Here is a 21826-nt window from a genome sequence, read left to right as displayed (position 1 = left end):
CTTTGTAGACCAGGCTGCCCTTGAACTCACAGAGATCCGCCTGCGTCTGCCTCTACCTCCCAAGTGTCCAGCAACAAGTGTATCCCCTAGCCTTGACAATTACTAAAGTTTTATGTGTAGAAAGCCTTCTAATACACTAAACTTATATTATGAAGCACTCAGGTGCCTTGCCTCACACACTGTGCCAGGGGAGTTAATAGTACAACTGATGAAAATTGCATATGCCAGAACAAATAATTTATCTTCCATGGACCTATTGGAAAGAAAAACATCCCGGTACTGGAATAAGCAGACTCAAAATTCTGGGACATTAAACACTGGAGAGCACTACTGGTCCCAAAGAAAGTCAAGTCCTAGCAGAGTAGAGGAACTGTTTCACCCTGAAATCTCTAACCTTAGGCTGGGTGAAAGGAAGAACTCCTTGTGACTACTCCAATATACGGAAGTTAGTGGGAATGTGTGATAAGACCAGAATTTTGAAAAAAAAATCGAGAAGTAATGCATGAACTTGAAGTCACCAGCATTTCCAATCTCTTCAGCAGCAGGAGGATGGAAGAAAGAACTGACGTGCCTTCACACAGGATGAAGATCTCATTTGGACTGCTGTTCCTGGGCCAGTTAATAGCTCTCACCTATGGTAAGGAAACATATTGATGCCTGACTGTCTCTTCCTTTGGCAGAGAATGTGGGATTTGATGCTAAGTCTTTACTGAGAAAATCATGTTCCTAATGGACAGTCATAGTTACAGGCAATTCTACAGGCTTTCTGAACTTTGGGCAGAAGGGAAAGAAGTCATTGAAGTCTCGTAAAAGTTCCAGAAGCCGCCTTGGGTAGAAATTGAAAAGGTTCTCTTGGCAAGTATCTGCATGATTTTCTAGTATTTCAGGGATGTCAGAAGTCTCCAATTTCACCCAAACTTCCTGTATTCTTTTTCCCTTGAATTCTACAATTATGACTAACTTCTTATTTCCAAACTTTGATTCTTGCTACAATATACAGCTTCCTAATGAATGAATATCATTTAATAAATGGGAGTCACCTTATAAATAACATAGCCAGGGAATGGGGAGAGCATACCTTTAATCTCACTACTTGGGAGGTAGAAGCACTCTGATCTCTATGAGGTCAAAGAAACTTTGGTCTATATAGAAAGTTCCAGGCTATTTTTAGCTACATGGAGAGACTCAGTTTCTAAATAAATAAATAAAAGTAGCATGTACTACCAATTAGAATAAATTACAAATGCTCAGAATTTGCTATTCATGCAGTTGTAGGGAACAGACACTTCCTGATTTCCTCCAGACTCTATCCAAGAGCATTTCCAAATAGTACTGTGTTATTCTAAATCCACTTCTCTGTTATTTCCACCCAAGGGCTTCTTTAGATCAACCCAGAACACCTATTCTTCCTTTTCCCATATCAACACTTCAAACATCTGGAGAAAGGAGAAATCTGTGTTCCCTTAACTCTCCTATTCTATAAGCTAACCATCTCTAACTTTAACAACTAAAGGATTTGCTATAATACTTGCTGCTGGGATAATTCACTTCCCTATGGACATAGTAAGCCAGTTGTAGGATCTGTATGCCGGAATTCGAGATACACATCCCAGCAAAGGCTGGGTGACCTCATAGTAGCTTTATTCATGTGAATCTTCATGCACACTCATTTACAATTCAAGGAAATAAAATGTCTTTTCAGGAAACAAGGTACAAGTAATAACTAAGACTCAGTATAAGATAAAGAGGTTCTTGCTGAATTTCTGCTTGTTTCATCTTCCTACAGGGCGAGATTGGGTCAATCATAATTTGAAGTATCTAGAAATATTGAATTATGTTACTTAATCTTTTTCTTTACTGAAGTTCGCTGTTTAATGGTTAATATATGCCATGAATGTTCCAGGAGCTCCTGGTGAGGGCAAAAGCCATAGATTCCCTTCAGAGTCCCCATCAACAGAAGCTCTGGCTCTTAGCAGTATGTGCTGGAAGATGGATAGCATAACTTCACTCCATCAACAAGGCATCATATTCTACCTGCTTCACTAAAATATGTACTAAATAAAAAAGGTTTATTCAGTAATACCTTACATTTTGAAACTACATCTACCAGGAAAGACATTGCCTAAATGCAGCCCCTGTCCACAGTTGAATAAAATATAAATTCATCAAGATTTAACTTACATATGAAAAATTCTAATAAAATGCAATGGATTCCCCATCTTTTTTGCCTCTGGGCTCCCATCCCTAGCCCATCAAGAAGCAATTGCCTTTGTTTCTACCACAGTAACTAGCACAACCAGCTCTAGAAATTTCTTCTCCAGATCAAGCTTGGATGAAATCATTTCTCCCTCAGGATATAATTTTCCAATATCTTTCTGGTAATAACTAAAAGAAATGGGAAAAAAGGAAAAAGAAATAAGGACAAAAAACAGCTGGGCTTATTTACAAACTACAAGTTTCAAACCTAATAGCTAATGGTTGAGTTAAATAAGAATCTACTCCAGGATTTTTGCTTCACTCTATGTTTCCTATTGCTTGTCTCTTTCACCCTTCCAGAAAATAACTTGAGTTTATGTCCAAATCACTAAGCCTTTCTCTTGAGTGAGCAAGAAAAGATAATATAGAAAATGGCTGTTTCAAGCATCAATCTGCACAAAAGAATGCATTTCAGTTTTCACTATTCACCATTTTTCTCCCTAAATCTCATTTGAAAATAGTAAAAGAAAACATTATGGGCATGTAAACTATCATAGAATCCCTAAAGATTAGTCTATCCTAACTCTCCACATAATACTTGGAAAAAATTGCTCCTTTATGATGGAAGTGACTTAGTAAGCATCATTTCCTGTCAAGACAGTGACATAAAGGGGGCCTGAAACCACTAGAGCTAAAGAATGGTAAGGACTTCATCCTATAGGCTGACAGGATTGATGGGAAAGGTAACAGAAGAGAAGAACCCAGAAATGATGAAAGTGTGATTTGGAGGAAGGCTGTTTCTCAGAAACCTATTAAGCCTGTCAGTTACACTCTCCCTCAGGTGAACTTGTCTGTGTTTCTTTTTCTTTGTTCCCTGTCTTTAGGCCATCCCATCCTAAAAACCCCAGAGAGTGTGATAGGGATCTGGAAACAGGATGTGAAAATTCAGTGCATATATGATCCCCTGAGAGGCTACAGTCAAGTTTCGGTGAAATGGCTTGTACAACGTGGCTCTGACCCAGTCACCATCTTCCTGCGTGACTCCACAGGAGACCATATCCAGCAGGCAAAATACAGAGGCCGCCTGAAAGTGAGCCACAACGTTCCAGGGGATGTGTCTCTCCAGCTGAATACCCTACAGATGGATGACAGGAACCGCTACACATGTGAGGTCACCTGGCAGACTCCTGAAGGAAGCCAAGTGATGAGATATAAGATTATTGAGCTTCGTGTTAAGAAATGTGAGTCACCTTGAGAGTAGAAATGCATTGGTAAACAAAGACACAATAGAGTAGTGCAATCCTAGACACCTCTGAAAAATTGGGAGGTCTTGCTTTCTATGTACATATGTTCTCTCTAATTAGATGAGCTAATCACAGGAAGTTTGAAGTCATCACTTTATTAGAAATGTAAGGTGTTGGGAAATATAATTGCATTGTCTTTTAAAATGCTGCCCCATCTCTCCTATATTCACAGGTCTTTCTGAGATAGGTAGTTCCCACCTGCTGTACTTTCCAATTTACCACAAAACTCTGCAAACTGAAATCGGCATTATCCTCTACATAACAAAAGCCCAAATTATCCATTTACTTCCAACCATATGCAACTCTCTGCAGCAGCTGGCCTTGCTGGCCATTCCTTGCTCAATCTTTTAACCCCTTTTGCTTGGGAGGTTGTGTCAACAGCTGGAAAAACAAAACCAGGTCCTCTGCAACAGCAAAAAGACCTCTTAATCCCTGAGCCAACACTGGAGGCCTTCCTTCTAGTTTTATTCATTCCGTTGGAGAAGATGTTTATTGTTTCAGATATGATTTCAATTTACTGAGATTTGTTTTTCACACAAAATAATGGTCTTTTCCAAACAATGTTCCATGTGTAGTTGGTAATAGTATCTACTCTGCTGTTATTATATCAAATGTTCTATATATGCCACTGTTGGTTAATGGTGTTATTCACACCTAAACCTCCTTAAAAGTCTTCTTTCTAGTTGTTATACACATCATTTGAAGTGGGATATTGAATTCAAATTGTTAGTAGTAAATTAATTATATCGCCTTCCAATTCTACTAATTATTTCTTCATGAATTTTGGGTGCTCTCTTTTTTTCAGCATATATTTGTAGGTGAATTTTCTCCTTTACAAAAAAATTAATTTTTAGGATTTCAAATTGTTCTTCTTTGTACTTAGTAAAAAAAAAAATTTCTCACCCTTAATTTTTCTTATATTAGTATAGTCATTCTACCTATATCTTGGCTAATGACTGCTTGGTACATCTTTTGACATTCTTTCACTTTAAAACCTTTTCCCCCCTGTAGGCACTAAGCAAGTATATTACATAGTTAGATATAGATAGATGTGATAATCTGAGACTCTGCCTTTAAACCTGAGCTTTTCTACCCAAGTTGATCTAATTATTAATAAAGTATGATTTGTGTCTACCAGTTTTCTATTTGTAGACTTTATCCTTTATGTTTATTTCTTTATTCCTCCATTGCTTCTACCTTTGATATTTAATAGATAATTTCTAGTGTATTATATAGTTCAATTATTGTTTAGTTTACTACTATGCTGGCTAGTTTTTTGTCAACATCATACAATATAGTCATTTTGGATGAGGCCACCTCAACTGAAAAAATATGTCTCTATTAGACTGGCATGTGGGCAAGACTATGCTGTATTTTCCTGTCTAATGATTGGTTTGAGAGGATCCAGTTCTCCATAGGCAGTGCCACCTTCTGGGTTGGTGGTCCTAGGTGCTATAAGAAAGCAGGCTGAGTAAGTAAGCAAAATTCCTCCATGGCTGCTGCTTCAGTTCGTGCCTTTAGGTTCCTATCCTGAATCCCTGAAATAAACCCTTTCTGCCTCAAGTTGCTTTGCAACATTATGATTTATCATCACAATAGAAATCTTAACTAAGACATTTACTAAGTATTTTCATTACTTTTTGTCTGTAGAATATCATCAATTCTTAGTTTATTAGATTTATTCCTATTTAATTTCATAATATACAAAAGGCTGTTTCTATAAAGCTCAATTTCTTATCCTTTAATTCTATCATCACTACAAATTACATCTTAGTGTATTATAATTTTATGAGTATTGATTTTGCATTATTGTTTTGTAAAGTGTTTTTTTTTTTTTAAGTCAGATTGGAAAAGCAGGTTTAGATTCAAGACTTGCTCATGTAATTACCTGTACTGGTCCTTTTTATTTCTTTGTATTAGTTTTAGATATCATCCACTGCCCTTTTATTTTAGCTTAAAGAATGCCTTTTGACAGTTCTTATGCATCTACTCTACTAGAGAATGTTCTCCCAATCATTATTTTCCTCCATTTTCATTTGGGGGTTTTGTTTGTGGTGTGTGTGTGTGTGTGTGTGTGTGTGTGTGTGTGTGTGTGTGTGTGTGTCTGTGTCTGTGTGTTTTAGATGGGGTTTTCTATGCTACCCAAGCTAAATTCATACTTGTAGTTGGGACAACAAATACATGTTCTGCTTACTTAATTTTGTTTGTTCATTCAATTATTGGGGACTTTTGTATAGTCCTGTGTATTCATTGTCATGAATACCCACTGAATTTACTATTTGATTAGCTTAGAGGTCAGCTGATAGCTGGATAGAGATTTTCTTAATTGTCAGGTGAAAATAAATCATGTATTATTTGCCAAAGAATTATGTTGCTTATTTACATATGATATCAACATGTAGCCAGTTTAGAATTATGGCACATTGTTTATTTTATGCTAATATGAAACCTTGAGGTTAACCATAAGTGTGACCTTATGTTTTTCTTATATTTTTTCTGAATATGCGTAAGACTTTATGAAAGGATATGACACCCTTGATTATGGGAAGTTGTAAGACTTTCAAACTTCCTGGGAATATCTCATCTGTGTACAATTCCTTTTAAAATTCTTGGTTAGTCTCTTCTTTCTTCAAACTGTTATCTATTGCCGTAGGCTTCTTGTGACAAATATTTTCCTAGCAATAGGGAAAGACTTTTAGTACAGGTACTAAATGAAATAAGTCTTTGGAGAATTTTTTTTCATGAAATTATTAAATAGGTCAAATAATAATAATATTTTCATAATGAACTGCTTATTCTTGCACCCGGAACAGGGTATTAAGTTTTGTTACCTATGAGGAAAGTTTAAATTCCATAAAGATTCACATTATTATCAAAACTGGGCTGTTTCTCTTCCATAAATGCACCATAAATTCTGATGAACCAATTTCCAAAATTCTGGGAAAATGACAATATCAAAATATTTCAATTATGCCTTTATTTCTTTGAGGGGGTAAATTTTTTAAAGTCATTATGTCACCATTTTCATTGAAGTTACACACTAACATTTCCTTTGTTAGACTTCTAAGGTATTTATCAAGAATGAATCATTATATTTTATTTAAAAGTCAGTGTAGCCAAGAAGAGACTTGATACCCTATGAGAATATATAGGGGGACGTAATCCCCCTCAGGAACAGTCATAGGGGAGGGGAATAATGGGAAAATGGGGGGGGGAGAAATGGGAGGATACAAGGGATGGGATAAACATTGAGATGTAATAAGAATAAATTAATAAAAAATGAAAAAAAAATAAAATAAAATAAATAAAATAAAATAAAATTTAAAAAAAAAAAGTCAGTGAAGACCAAATTTTAAGACCTTCTCAACTTTAGGTATAGGTTCCATGAAAGTCTATAAGCCTTCACTTATGAGTCCTACCTTGGGGTGATGTGTGAAGAATGATGAACAGGCAATAGAAGTTCCCAGCATTATGAGTGGAGGGTTGAGATACTTAACCATGAATCTGTGTTTACCTAAGTCCTAATTTTGCTAGTGTCTTCAACTATTTATCTAAGGGTATCAGAATCATTAACCAGGCTTCTTTTTTTCCTTGTAGACCCCTCTAATACACCTAAAATCAATACTGAAGCACTTACAACCGTGCATTTCTTTTTGCAAGGTAAGTTATACTAGGGCATTGATACAGAAGTGCCTAAAAATGGTATGTGGAAACCAAGGGTGTACAAGTCCACTGAATTTCAGCAAAGAGATTACTGTGTTACTCAGAGAGACAATGGTAATAAAGAAATGGATACAAAATAAATGTAGCAAAGATTTAAGGAGCGTGAAGAAGTAGAATCACAAATATATATTTTTCTTTGTGAAAACAATGAAAAAAACATATTATGACACATTTTTCCTGACCTGATTTACTATGTATATTTCAGCATATTATTTCTTTGTATAACTTGTTTCCACTGACCACACTTTATAGTAAGAAAGAGAGATGTTTCACCTCATAGTACAATATAGATCAATGATGTGGTTAGACACACTAGAAACTCAGAAGAGATCTCCAGCAAAGATATCAAGTCCTTCCCATCATGGCCTACCCTCACAGCTCTTTAGTGCAAGAGAGTCCTCTGACCTGAATTCTCTGTTCCCATAGGAACAACTACAATGAATTCAGCCTCTGACCTGACCACTAATGGAAAACTTGAGGAGACCACTTCTGGCCCAGGTAAGAGTAACATTAGGAATTCCATCTTTCTTTGACCCTGAACTTTGTGACTCATAAACTCTCTAAGTAGAATTCAAGTCCACAAACCATCAATGATGAGCCAGGAGCTGAATTAGGAAGATGGGATAGAAAGGGAAAGATAAAGACACAAGAAGGAAAAAGTCTGTATTCTTACTTTGTTTCCTGATGCTATAGCAATATACTTCTCAAAATTGCATATATATGACTATCAACTCAGCAAGCCCTTGTAAAGAGTCAGGTAATGGAATAAAGATCAAAGGAGTACTATGCTACTTTAATTCTTGACAAAGGCCTTTGCAGCAGTTCACAGCTAATTTATTTCCTGAAAACTCTCAAAGATTCCCAAGTCAGGAACTCAGGGATTAAAATCTCAAAGAGAAAAAAAATATCAAAGAGAAAATATTCTGTGTGTCATCACAAACTGATAGCTAATATGCACTGACATGCGTAAATTAACTCCTAAAATAATGAACTTCTTTCACATTAATAACTACCTACTACCCTTCAACAATAAAATCTCAAATATCACCTGGGCTGCTGTAAGCCACCTATTAGACCTCTACAGATAATTTCACAGTCATGTAACCAATTGTTAATTCTAGATATACCACAGAATATCTATGGCTCCAGGTTCTATCAACTATATGTTGTGATTATTTGGTGTGAAATAGTTTCATAACTATTACTCATTGTTTCATGTTCTGGCTTTGTATCATTGAAGACATACTTTTTTGGGGTACTGGGTATTGAATTTCTCAAACATGCTAGGTAAATGCTCCATTACTAAAGAAAATAAAAAACACAACATGAAGCATCATGAACAGATAAGGCCAGGCAGAAGAATGAATTTCAAGGATGGATGACAAGGTAAAGAAAATAATGCATAAGAATATACATAAAGAAATAATTTACATGTCTAAAATATTTGAGAAGTCATGGACATATTTAGGGGACCAAACTTAGGAATAGAAGAAGGAGAAGTAGATAAGTCAAAAGTCTCAGAAACAGTAAAAATGCTTAGATAATATATTCAATGATATTATAGCCAAGAATTTTCCAAAAGTATTAAAAGAAATACACAGTCAAATAAAGTACTAACTAAAACATGTACAGGGAAGATGCCAAGACACAGACAGAGGCATGAATGTCAGCATAACATCAGATCTTTCATCAGTAACACTAAAATCCAGGAAAGCATAGAATGATAATTTTTAGCTCTGAAAATAATCATTTTTTTCCTTGTAGACTCTTCTAATCCACTTACAACCTCTTCTAATCCACTTAAATCCTCTTTGGAAGGTAAGTTATACTAGGGCTTTGATACAGAAGTGCTTTAAAATGATATATTGTAACCAAGGATATGCAATTCCATTGAATTTGGGAAAAGATCACTGTGCTACTCATAAGGATCATGGTAGTAAAGGAATGGATACAATAGAAATGTAGCAGAGATTTAAGAGGAGTGAAGAAGTGAAAATAATCACTGTCAACTAAGATAGATATAGTCTACAAAGTTATATCTTAGAATTGATTAAGAATAAAAGCCACTGAGACTAAGAAATGGGTGGCAGGGCAGTCCCTATATGAATAGCCTAATAAAACAACATTCCCCAAGAGCACATTGTGTAACACTGTAAGAGTGAAACTTGGATTGTTTTGGATACCGCAAAATGTAAGTGATGCTAGATCCATGAAACATCTGTAAAGAGTGCTGCAAATAGAGAATGGTAACAGCCCAAAAAAGAAATGCCTGCTGAAGGCAGCAAACAAGTAGTGACAGAGTCATATAACCCCTGTGACATCAGAAACAAGGCTACATAATTTGGTGTTGGTCCTGCTAGGTTTTAGTCTTTGGATCATTATTTTCTCACTATGCTCCCGTCCTCCCTTTTGTAATGGTAACGTGTATTCTATGCCATTTTATGTTGGATATATGTGATATGCTTTTGGTTTTACAGGAGGATACAGTTAAGAAATTGCTGGAGTCTCAGAAGAGACATTTAAATAGTTTTGAGACTGTCACATATTGTGAAGAATTTAAGTTTGATTAAGTGAATTTTATATTAAGATGTGCCATAAACACAACAGGATCAAAGAGTGGAATGTGACCCTATATTCATTATTTGACATTTTGGTCCCCAACTGATGGCACTGTTTAGAGAGATGTGTGGCTTTTGTGGGGGTATCCTTTAGAAGTTAATGGCCTCACTCAGTTCTGAATTTATCTGTTTTGTGTTTGATGTTGAAGGATGAGATCTCTCAGCTTCTTGCTCTTGCTGCTATGTCCATGTTTGTTGTGTGCTTCCTGCCATGTGAGTCTCTTATCCATCTGGAACCATAAGCCAAATTAAACTCCTCATTCTGAGAGTTGCTGTCAGTCATAGTATTTTATCACAGCAACAGAAAAATAACTATTGCAATAAGTCATTTGTGTTTAGAAATGAAGCTGTTTCTTAAAGCTTTCCAGTTTTTATATAAAATGTTCAATTATCCTCCAATGATCCTCCTGACTTCATTGAAGTCTATTTTAACAACTTCCTTTCATCTTTAATTTTATTAATTTGAGACTTCTTTCTCTTGCTTTTGGTTTGCTTGGCCTGGGAATTTGTTAATCTACTTTGAAAAATCAACTCTATGTTAACTCTATGTATATTGTTCTTTCAATCTTTGTTTCATTTATTTCAATTCCTAGTCTTTATCATTTTTTGTTGTAAACTGCATTTGGGATTGACCTCTTGTATCTCTAGAGCCTTGAGTTGTGTATTAGTTACTTTTCTATTGTTATAACAAAACAGTATGACCAAGGTAACTTACAGAAAGAAGAGTTTAGTTTGAGGTTACAATTTTAAAGGGTTAGAGTCCATGGTGGTGGCATGGAACAGGTAGTAGGTAGCCAGCAATTTAGAGCACATCAGTCCAACCACAAACAAGAAGCCAAGAGAGTAAACTGGAAGTAGCATATGGCTTTTGAAGCCACAAAGCCCACACCCAGTGTCATACTTCCTCTAATAAGACCACACCTTCTAATATTCCCCAAATAGCAACCAACGGAGAAACAATTATTCCAATTCCCAAGGCTCATGGGCAATACCTCATTCAAGTGAGCACATTCTGCTCCCTAGCCTTAATGGTCTGTTGGCCACATCAGGATGCAAAATACATTTGTTCCAACTTCCAAGGTCCCCATTGTCTTGCACAGTCAGCACACTATTTAAAAGTTCAAAGTCTCTTCTGAAACGTAATCTCTTAGTTGTAATGCCCTGTAAAAACAAAGAGGAGTTACACCTAAAATACAATAGAACATATGTATTGCCATTATAAAAGTGAGAAATGAGGAATAGTAAGGAAATACTAGATCAAAGAAAAACTGAAACCCAGAATAACGAACTCCAAAAGCCTATAGTTCCATAGCTCCATATCTGATGTCAATGAACTTTCTTGGCTCCACCTCTCTGATTTTCCTGCCCACAACACCATTTCTTGTCAGGCTGTTTCCATTCTCTGTCTACAGTGGCCTTTCAGGGCCACTTGACCTCTCAGGACCTTCATGGATGGACTTTTTCTGCCTCACTTTGCATAATCTTAGAGGCTATCTGAAACCAGAGGAAAAATTCATAACCTTTGCATCCTTCATTCCTTCAAAGTCAGTACCATGTGGAAAACAATGCCTAGTTTGACTGCCATCTTAGCTTATTATCTGCACAGATACAGAGAATGCATTTGATAAAATTCTACATGAATTCTTGATAAAAGTTCAAAAGAAAGTAGGAATATGTGGAACATACCTCAACATAAGTAAATGCTACATATGAAAAATCTCGAGCCAACATTATACTATGTAGCAAAACTTAGAGCATTCTCTATGAAATGAAATAATCTCCAGTTTTATTAAATATTGTGTTCATAATAAAGTTTCAGGATACACAATCAACATATAAAATCAATATTTTTATATATACCAACAATGAGCTTGCTAAGAATGAAATGAGAAAAAAATTTCCCATTCACACTCGAAGGCATATACCAAAAGACTTAATGTTCTACCATGGAGATATTTGCACGTTCATGTTCACTGCTGCTCTTTTCACAACAACAAGAAATATAATTAGCCTAAATAGCCACCAACAGATTAATGGACAAGGGAAATATGTTATATATGACAAGTGCAATTTTATTCAGCCATAAAGAAAAACATGAAATGTCAGGAAAATATATAAAACTGGAAAAATTAACTTAAGTAATCTAGGTTCAAAAACACAAATGCTGAAGGGGGTTTTTCCTTATATGTAGACTCTAGCTTCTAATTTTAATGCATGTGTATTTTTGTATGAATAAGCCATGAAACTAGAAAAAGGCCAATTAGAAGGAAAAAGTATGTGTGTGTGTGTGTGTGTGTGTGTGTGTGTGTGTGTTATAATGTGCATGTGTGTGTACATACTTGCCTGTGTGTGCTTTTGTGGAGACCAAAGATCTTCCTTAGATGCTTCTTCTATTGTTTTCTATCTTATTTTTTGAGACAGAGTCTCTCACTGGCCTATAGCTTACCATCTTGGCTAGACTGGTTGGCCAACAAGGGTGCAGGATTTACCTGTCTCTGTCTCTGAACACTGTGGTTACATTTTCTCATGACTATGTCCAATTTTATGCGGGTAATGGGGATGTGAAGTGTAGTTTTCCTTATACACCAAGTATATCAACAACTGAGCCATCTTCTTCATGCCCCTTCAAATAAAACCTAGTTTTAAGGAAATAAGTGAGGAGGGAAGTTGAAATGGGAACTACTGGAAGAAGGATACAAGCAGCAAGAAGACAACAGGCAGTGATGGAGAAAAGAAATCAATGAAAATAAAGTATGATGAATATGTTATTTTGAATGCTGATTATAACTAAATGAAAGTAAATAAAGATGTGCATTGGATATCATTAAAACTTGCCATTTAAGTTATGAGGAAACTAAACTCCAGTGACAGTTAGTGATTTGACTAAAGTCACCGTATTAACTTTTCCATGACTGACGTAAAGTCTTACTTGAAATTTTGTATATTAAAATGACAGAAATATGTTATCCTATGCATTTGTTATGAAAAGTCTGACATAATTATTAGGGAGCTAAAATATGGTGCCAGAAGCACTATATTTGTTCTGGAAGCTTTGTGAAAAGATTCATTCCCTGATATTTTCTACTAGGTAGAAGCTACCCACATTCCTCAGCTCATGACCTCTTTCATCTATTTTTAATATTAGCAGTATAATGCCTTCAAATCTCCCTCTGACCCTGTTACACTGTGTCCATTGTATGCCATGAGAAGGGCAGAGAAAATGGCAGTGGGCTTGTGAAACAGCAAAATCTTTTACTATTCACACCACAAAAGCATAGTTACTGGTAAATAACGGCCACCAAAGATTTGGGAGCCTTGTTTATTCTGAAAGGCCAAAGTAGAGAGTGAAGCAGGGTTTATAAGCATAAAAACTGCAAGCATCTGAGCCAAGTTCCAGTTATAATTTTACCAATCAGAACTTGGGAAGTAGGGATTTGCCAAGTGATCCGTTATTGTCACTTGACATTGAAAGTGTTTTTGCCCAAGCAATGGACTTCATTTTTTTTTCTGTTATTAGGAACAGGCATTATGTTTTGAGGAACTAGTGTTGCTTAGAGAGGGGGATGGTAGCTGATGTTTTGGGGAACTATTGTTACTTTGAGAGGGAAGTGGTCAGCTTAGGTAAAATGGAGTCTGAAGTCAAAATGGCAGTACTTATGACAAGTTTGTTTTTATTTGTTCCAACAACCCTTATCGTCTCTTGTATCTCCTACATCCACTATTAAATCAATGCTTATGATTAGATTAAGCCCATCAGAAACATTAATAATAATCTCTCTATTTTAACTACAGATAACTATAAATCTTAATTCTACCTTTAACCTTAATTCTTCTTTGTTTTGCATATAATTCTAGGAATCTAAGAGCAAATATATATGGAGAAAGGGCCATTATCTGGCTGATATGATCAAAAGCAAGTAAAAAAGACTTAAGACTAGAATCTTCATAGTATTCCTTCTACTATTTTTATGTCTGTATTGGTTACTTAAGTCATTTCTGCAACAAAAATACCTAACAAGTGCTACTTAAGAAAGAAAAGGTTTCCAAAGTGAGCAAAGTGCCTTAGATGGTTTACTGCCTGAACAGTCACCCAACACTATAACGTTGGAGCTTCATCTTCAGCTTTCTAGCCCAACATCTCTGCCAGACTTATTCACAAGGCAGGAACTATTGAGGACTTACTTACCCTGTCTTGGCAGAGTACGGCCATTGACTCTACCTGCATCTAAGCTACCCGTTTTTAGGCTGGATTCTGTTTGTGGCAGGAATGAGGACAATTTGCCCAGTGGCTGGTTTGCTACTTTTGAAGCCATCTCCATAAATAGGCTCTTTGATGATCATCATCTTCTTCGAGGCAGCCCAGGTATTGCCATAACTTGTCTTGTTGTCAAATAAATTTAGGATTATAAAAACATCTTTAAATGCCATAGTCTGTGTGTCTCTGACACTTTTGAAGACCTTATTTAACCATTTTACCTCATATATTGATAAAGTCATATCTATCTGTTAGACTTAGGATATATATTCTTGTGACAAATATTTTAAATGCCCATGTTTTGTATCAATATACTAAATTCTATACCAATGACTTAGGCATAACCTTCATTATGAGTAACAATTAAGGCCTTGAGCTTTTGTTCTATCCTTCTGCTATGTTCCTATGTCTCCCTTTCTTTCTTTTCAGCTCCTATCTCCTTACCTACATATGCAAGATAAAGGAAAAGAGATAAATCCCTGAGTTTCACCTAGTTTTTTCTCTGATAAGACCAATAATGGTTCACTCAGGAATTTAAGTTTTGTTCCTTCTCAAGTCTCTGAGGGGCATTGAAGGCCAGATAGTATAGTTTTATAATCAAGTTTAGTTGCTTAGGGGATAAGATCTTTTTAGAGCAAGATAAAGAAGTTAAGTTATTAGAGCTGAGATAGAATAGATATTGAATTTTGTTCAGAAATTTAGACTCAACAAGACAGGAAAGATGTTTACTTCAAGCTGGACAAATACAAATAGCCAAACCGCTATGAATGTAACATTTATAGAACTCATGATTGTCACATGGTTCTCCCTGCTGTATGTAGTTTGTTTTATACATGTGTTATAAATAAATGTATTTAAAAATATTTTTCCCCAGAGGGGCTGACATCCTATTGGGACTCTAGATGAGAGACGCATGGGAGAATGGCAAAGTTGAAGGATCCAGAGGATCCTAGAAACCTACAAGAAGAACATTATGATAGGCAGATTTGGGCCCAGGGTTCCCCCTCAAACTATGGCACCAGCCAAGGACAATACGTGCAGTAACATCGAAACCCTACCCAAATACAAGCTGTAAACTTCAAACCGCTACCCATATCTAGCCAATGGACAGAACATTCTCCACAGTTGAGTGGAGAGTGGGGTATAACTTTCACACGAACTCTGGTGCCTCATATTTGACCATGTCCCCTGGAGGGGGAGACCTGGTGGCACTCAGAGGAAGGATAGCAGGCTACCAAGAAGAGACTTGATACCCTATGAACATATACAGGGGGAGGTAATCCCCCTCAGGAACAGTCATAGGGGAGGGGAATAATGGGAAAATGGGAGGGAGGGAAGAATGGGAGGATACAAAGGATGGGATAACCATTGAGATATAACAAGAATAAATTAATAATAAAAAATTTTAAATAATAATAATAATAATAATAATAATAATAATAATTTTCTTCCAAAGAAAGAAAGAAAGAAAAGGTTTATTTGGACTCATAGCTTAGGGTCCACTCTATCATGTCGAGAAGTCATAGCAGATAATTGCATCAGATCCTCTGGCAGAAAACAGAGTGCTGGTGTTCAGCTTGCTTGCTCTTGTTTATTCAGTTCATCCCAGCCTATGGATGCCCATATTAAGATAATGCCCAGAGGCTTGTCTCTTTGACTCACCTAGATCCTTTCAGATTGACAGTATTTTAACTCTTAAAGGTGCTCCAGATTTCTGAGTTGAAATATTTTTCAGAAAAGAGGAAGCTAGACACTGTGGCCAAGGAATAATATACAGAGAGTCGTCTTTATGGCTTAAAGTTGCCAGGATCACATGAATATAGCATTTCTAAAAAGCTGGTGAGTCAGAACTACTTTTTCTTCTTTAAGGGAAGGTGAAAGCCTCCTGTCTTGACTCCATGCAAAGCATGGAAATCTTGCTGTGGCCAAAAATAAAAAATAAAATATCAACCAGTGGGTCTACAAGAATTTGTTCTAATATTGTACCTCTGACATTTATCAAGACTTTCTTAAGAATGTGGGATTTTGTTTTTCTCTCTAGCTAGCTCAGAACATCAAGACATTCTAGGCTGATACTTAAGAGTTTCTGTTTGATCTTTTTCCCCGGGGCCAATATTTTTAAATTTATTTGGCTGCTTTTTCTTTATTTAGTAAACCATTTACTGAAACATAGTATATGAATAATGTATAGCTAAATTAATATTTAAAATCTGAAAAGATGTGCATACTTTCCAACCACATTACCTGTCTATTCCTCACCAAAAGATTTCTTTTCCTAGTCACTATTGCCATGTGTTATTTTAAGATATTTTGTATTCTTTTTTTAATTAATTTTTCAGATTACAACTCAATTGTTATCCCATCACTTGTATCCTCCCGTTCCTCCCTCCCTCCCGCTTTCACCCTATTCTCCTCCCCTAGATCTATGACCGAGGGGGACCTCCTCTCCCACTATATGGTCAATAGGCTATCAAGTCTCATCTTAATAGCCTGCTTATTCTTTCTTTGAGTGCCATCAGGCCTCTCCACCAAGGGGAGATATTTTGTATTGTTAAAAAGGAATAAAATAATGTATTTTTATAGATGTCTTTTTCTTCCTGGGGTGTTTGTCAGAGTCAATGGCAGTCATATGAATTTTCACATGTATGTTATGTGCAAATATATTTGTATTGTTGGTGATTGGTGGTGGTGTGTGTGTGTGTGTGTGTGTGTGTGTGTGTGTGTAAAACAATGCATTTATTTATGTTATTTTTGAATGTTAACTACAAAACTTCACATTTCGGCCATTATTAATAATTCTTGGATAAACAGTACTGCATTATTGATACATTATGTGGCATTGGCTAATGCAGACCAAATTGGCCTCAGACTCACAAGTTCTACTTGTCTCTGCCTCCCAAATGTCAAGATTAAACATATGCACCACCATTCCCACTAAATATTGTATTTTTAAAAGGCATATTATAAAAATATTCAAGACTTTTATTTTCATTCTTCATAACTTCATACATGTCTAAAATGAAATATGATCATATCCATCTCTCATTTCCCTCTTCCAACTCTGGCCATATACTCTGCAACCTTCCCCATTCTAAACTCATGTCTTCTTTTTAGATAATCTATTACATATGATTACTGCTGCCCAGATGTGCATGAGTTTGGGGCCATCCGCTGGAGTATGGAAGTCTCTGAGGGAACACTCTGAAAAAAAGAATGAGTATCTCTCACCCAGAAGCTATCAATTCTCAATAGCTCTTCAGTAAGGGGTAGGGCCTGAAGAACATTTCTACCATCTTTTCAGGACTTTTGAGTTGATGGTGTGTCAATCTTGAGCAGGTAACCCCAGCTACTATAAATTCATGAATGCAATAGGCCTTTCGTGTCCAGAAAACAGCATTTCACGGCACTCCTCCTCATTGTCTGGCTCTTACTCTTTCTGATTTCTTTTTCATGATGTCATTTGGGTCCCTTTGCCCTCCTCCCCTCCCGTGTGTGTGTGTGTGTGTGTGTGTGTGTGTGTGTGTGTGTGTGTAAGAGAGAGAGAGATAAAGGTATACCATTTAGGAATGAGCACTCAGTCTCTTCTCAGTACTTTCACCAGTTATTCATCTCTGCATTGACTGTTGTTCAATGCAAAATAAGCTCTGTCCAATACTGAGGGAAGTTTAAGTCTATGAGTATATGAAAAAATGTTCAGATAGCAAAATGAATATTTATAAAAATAACAATAGAAAGTTCTACTCTAGGGTCTATGATCTTCTCAGCCATGGATTTTGACTAGGGTTACAGTACCAGGAATGATATTCCTTCCTGAGGAGCAGTCCTCAATTCTAATCAGAAAACTGTTAGTTATCCTATATGGGTCTTATACCATGGCATCATACAAGGGGCACATCTTGCCTGGTATGTTGGTGTTATAACATGCAAGGCCCAGCAGTGAATAAGACCATTGGCTGACCTCATTTTTAACCAAATACCACATAGTTTTATTTATATTTTAGGAAGAGAAAACTGCCTTTCTTTGCCATCATCTTAATCATCTCCCTTTGCTGCATAGTGGTTGTCACCATAGCTTATATCATGTTCTGCCATAGGACATTCCAACAAGGTAAGTGAAAACTAGGGATGGTTGCTTTTGTTTATTCATTCTGTCCAAAAGTATATTTGTCTATATTCTGTATAAGGCTCTATGATTACATTCTAAGGAGCTTGAAGACTAGTTTTAGAATAATGATAGAGATAAAGAGACAGGTGTTCATTGTCCCTGCAAACAATAATGTAAGACTTATGGAACAGAATATAAAAATCCAAGGTAAGCAGCCAAGTACAACTGTCTATCTTTGTAATGAATCACTTTATAAGAATGTAAGAGAAGCTACCCTCGAGTTGCTTGCAATTTGTATGCATATTTCCAGGTTGAAACATAGACATTATCAATAATATACATGGCAGAAAAATTAGTGATTCAAAATATAAAGAAGAAAATATTGAAGAAATACTGAAGATAAAAAAATCAGATCTGGAATAGTCCACAAGGCCTTTCAGCATGTGTAAATGGAACTAGGTCATAGTGAAAGAAGACAATGTGTGAAGGAACAGTATTCTAGGGAAGTGAAACCACACAAGCCAAAGTGCAAAGGCCTAAATTGCAAATGAGTGTAGATCATCACGAGGGAAAGTTCATGTTGTTAAGGGTAATGAAATACAGGGAAGAATGAAGGTTTCTTTCTAATCACAGCAGATTGAATTCCTAATGAATTTCTTCACTGGGCCTTGCAGTGGTACTAAGATTTACCTGATTGTTTTGATCATGGCAATGGCCTGATGAAGACACTATTGTCAGATCTATTTAAGGAGTATGGAAAACATAGGGAGATTGGAATATTTGTTTCTGTGAATAACTTAGTTATAAGTAAATACTCACTTCACACGTCATTTTGCTTAGAATTGCCCTGTCTATTTTTCTTTAGCATCTTCCACTCACAAGCACTCAATTCGAGGGGAGCCTTGTGTATCTCTTTTCCCAGGGTCTCAAATATAAACTATAATGTCGGCCAGTTACCATTACTATTGATGCATCAGAATGAACTGAAGAGTGGAAATACCTGAAACAGCCACAAATACCAGCTCCATTTGAAGGAAAACATTCACCATAGTCTCACTGAATCTGGACAGTAATGACATATTATGTGCCTCTTAAAATATCCCAAACTATCTCAGTTCCTAGTAGCTTAAGGGAATAAAAAGTCATGGTATATCCTTGTTTTTAAGACTCCTTATGATATGACTCCATGCATATTTTTCCGCACACAATTCCCTTCTACTTATTCTCATTTCTAGTCACTGAATTCAGACAACTAAACCTTATACAGCATGCCTTTGTGATTTAGTTTTTTACCCTTCTTAGCTTGCCATCCCAGAATTCCTGCTTTCTGTTTCTCTTTAAGAGAGAAAGCGACAGAAGAGTAATTCAGTTTAGTCTGTAGTTGCTGAGAACAGTTTGTATTCCAGATATAGAGTACATAAAGGCAAAAAAGCACAGACTTGGTGTACAGAAGCTCTCAGTCAGTGAGAGAGACAAAACATGGAAATGTGGGTCATTACAAAACAAAAATCCCATAGCTAGCATTGGTATCTTTCTTGTAACTTAGTCCATAAATTTCCAGTTGCTACCCTGAAAGATTCTAAGCACCTAGAGGACAGTCTGGAATCAGAAGTGCCTATCTTCCTACCAGGCTAGTCCTATGCAAGAAGACAGTTCTCCTCCACAGACACTAGCGGGCAATGGTTATCTAGTTGGGGGTCCCTATATTTTATTAATTCAATGAAATACCAACTTTTCTATATTTGATTTATATGTATCAACTGAGCCCTTTCTTGAGTTATTGGGCTGTAGCCCCTGACATGGAACCAAATTCAATGCATGTTTCCTGGGCTGTATGGTCAACAAGTTTCCCACAGAACTTTCTGAGAATCTTTGATGAGAATCCTGGGTGAAATTTAAGTCTTTTCTCCATTTACTCACACCAAGCAACATCTTCCACCTGATGCTCTGAGTCAGATATGCCAAAGAAAATGAAATCAGGCATGTGTACTTTCCACTTCTCTGGCAAATCTGCATCTCTGTATTTGAACCCTTGACAAAATCTCTCAATATTAGAAGGATGACACTTGGAATTCTCTTGTTCCCTTCCCCTGACTTTGAACTGGTACTCTGGTTTAATGATTAGCTCTTGTGCAGTCCCCATATACATTTCTGACCTGACTATTCCTTGTTTTCTAGAGCATATCTATGAAGTGAACCGGTAAGATACCATCTTCTTTTCTTAATTAGTAACCATTCCCTGTCCTCAATTCTGTTGATCATTGGCAGAAAAACTGGAAACTGGCTCTAACAGAGTCTTTCAGGGTCTGAAAATATTTTACCCTCTAACATAAATGCCCTCGTATTGTGTTCTGGATCAATGAACACACAAGATGATTTAGGTATACCAATTTTCTCTTTCCACAATCCCTGATTAGCAAGATCCTGAGATTCAGTAAATAAGAATGTAGGAAGCAGGATACTAGAAAAAAAAAAACAGGATCTAAGCCCCAACATCTTTCTTATAAGTAACTGGGTCTTTGTCCATAGTGTATGTGCCAGGAAGACAAGCAACTCTGAAGAAACCACAAGGGTGACTATCATTGCAAGTGATGAACCAGATTCTCAGGCTCTGATCAATGGTTATTCTGATGACCCCAGCCTGGACCAGGACTACCAAATAACCACCAGATGAACAACGGCTGTTCCTCCCTGTTGAGCACAGTTCCCAGAAACTAAGAAGTTCTTGCTACTGAAGAAAATAGCATCTGCTAAAATGTCCCCACTAAGTCAATGTCTAGTCTGTGACTTACTCACTTCTTCCCTTCAACATAACTTTCTTCCCTGTTTCCTTTCTTCCTACACAATCAAGTATCTATTCTGCCAGTGCTGGAGCCACAGGGAAATCCTGGGTTTGTCTAAGAATGTACTATATGCACCTTAAGAAATCTAATTTCTGGGTTTGACCCTGGATGCTTCTGTGTTCCTTCCTGGGGCCTCCACAACTCCTCTCCAAACACTAGAGAAATTTCCATAGCACTAGAGGCTCTTTGTCATGCTTGCAGGCATCACAGAAACTCAGATGTGGCTCAGTCTTAGCAACTCAGGCAAACACCTGTGTCCAGGATTAGTTCTCTTTTTCTAAGGCCAGATGACTTTTAGTTGATATTACCACATCACAGGCCAGGGTACAGATCTGTTCCTACACTATGAATCTAATGCTCTAGTATTCTTTTGGTGTTAATAAATGTTTAATCATGACAGCATCTTTAGTTGTGTTGGTCTTCCCTCAAGACATGGTAGGACCTGCTCAAATTGATTAAAATGAGACTAAATGAGATGGTAAGCACCCCTAGGAAGCACACACTATTGTCTGTCTGTCTGTTTGTCTGTCTGTCTGTCTGTCTGTCTGTCTCTCTCTCTCTCTATCTATCTATCTCTATCTCTATCTCTCTCTGTCTCTCTCTGTCTATCTCTGTGTCTCTGTGTCTCTGTCTCTCTATGTCTCTCTCTGTCTCTGTCTCTCTCTCTCTCGTGTGTGTGTGTGTGTGTGTGTGTGTGTGTGTGTGTGTGTGTGTGTTTTGTTGTTGTTGTTTTGTTTCTTGGTTAGTTGGTCTTTCACCTTCCAACTCACGCCACCTCCCTT

At 36.7% G+C, this 21826-nt stretch overlaps 1 protein-coding gene across 1 annotated transcript; it reads left to right on the top strand.

Annotated features, from left to right (window-relative positions):
- Positions 1 to 494: 494 nt before the first annotated feature.
- Positions 495 to 21442, top strand: Vsig4 (V-set and immunoglobulin domain containing 4). Its single transcript, XM_051140950.1, is given in 9 exon segments — positions 495 to 637; positions 3081 to 3437; positions 7098 to 7160; positions 7650 to 7721; positions 9042 to 9045; positions 18104 to 18204; positions 20380 to 20401; positions 20731 to 20864; positions 20867 to 21442. Coding segments are annotated over 9 exon segments (981 nt in total). The 5' UTR covers positions 495 to 498; the 3' UTR covers positions 20956 to 21442.
- The last annotated feature ends 384 nt before the right edge of the window (positions 21443 to 21826 follow it).

The sequence above is a fragment of the Acomys russatus genome, chromosome X (genome assembly GCF_903995435.1).
Source record: "Acomys russatus chromosome X, mAcoRus1.1, whole genome shotgun sequence".
Lineage (NCBI taxonomy): Eukaryota > Metazoa > Chordata > Mammalia > Rodentia > Muridae > Acomys > Acomys russatus.
The sequence above is the reverse complement of the archived record's forward strand: the minus strand, read 5'-3'. Positions and strand labels throughout refer to the sequence as shown.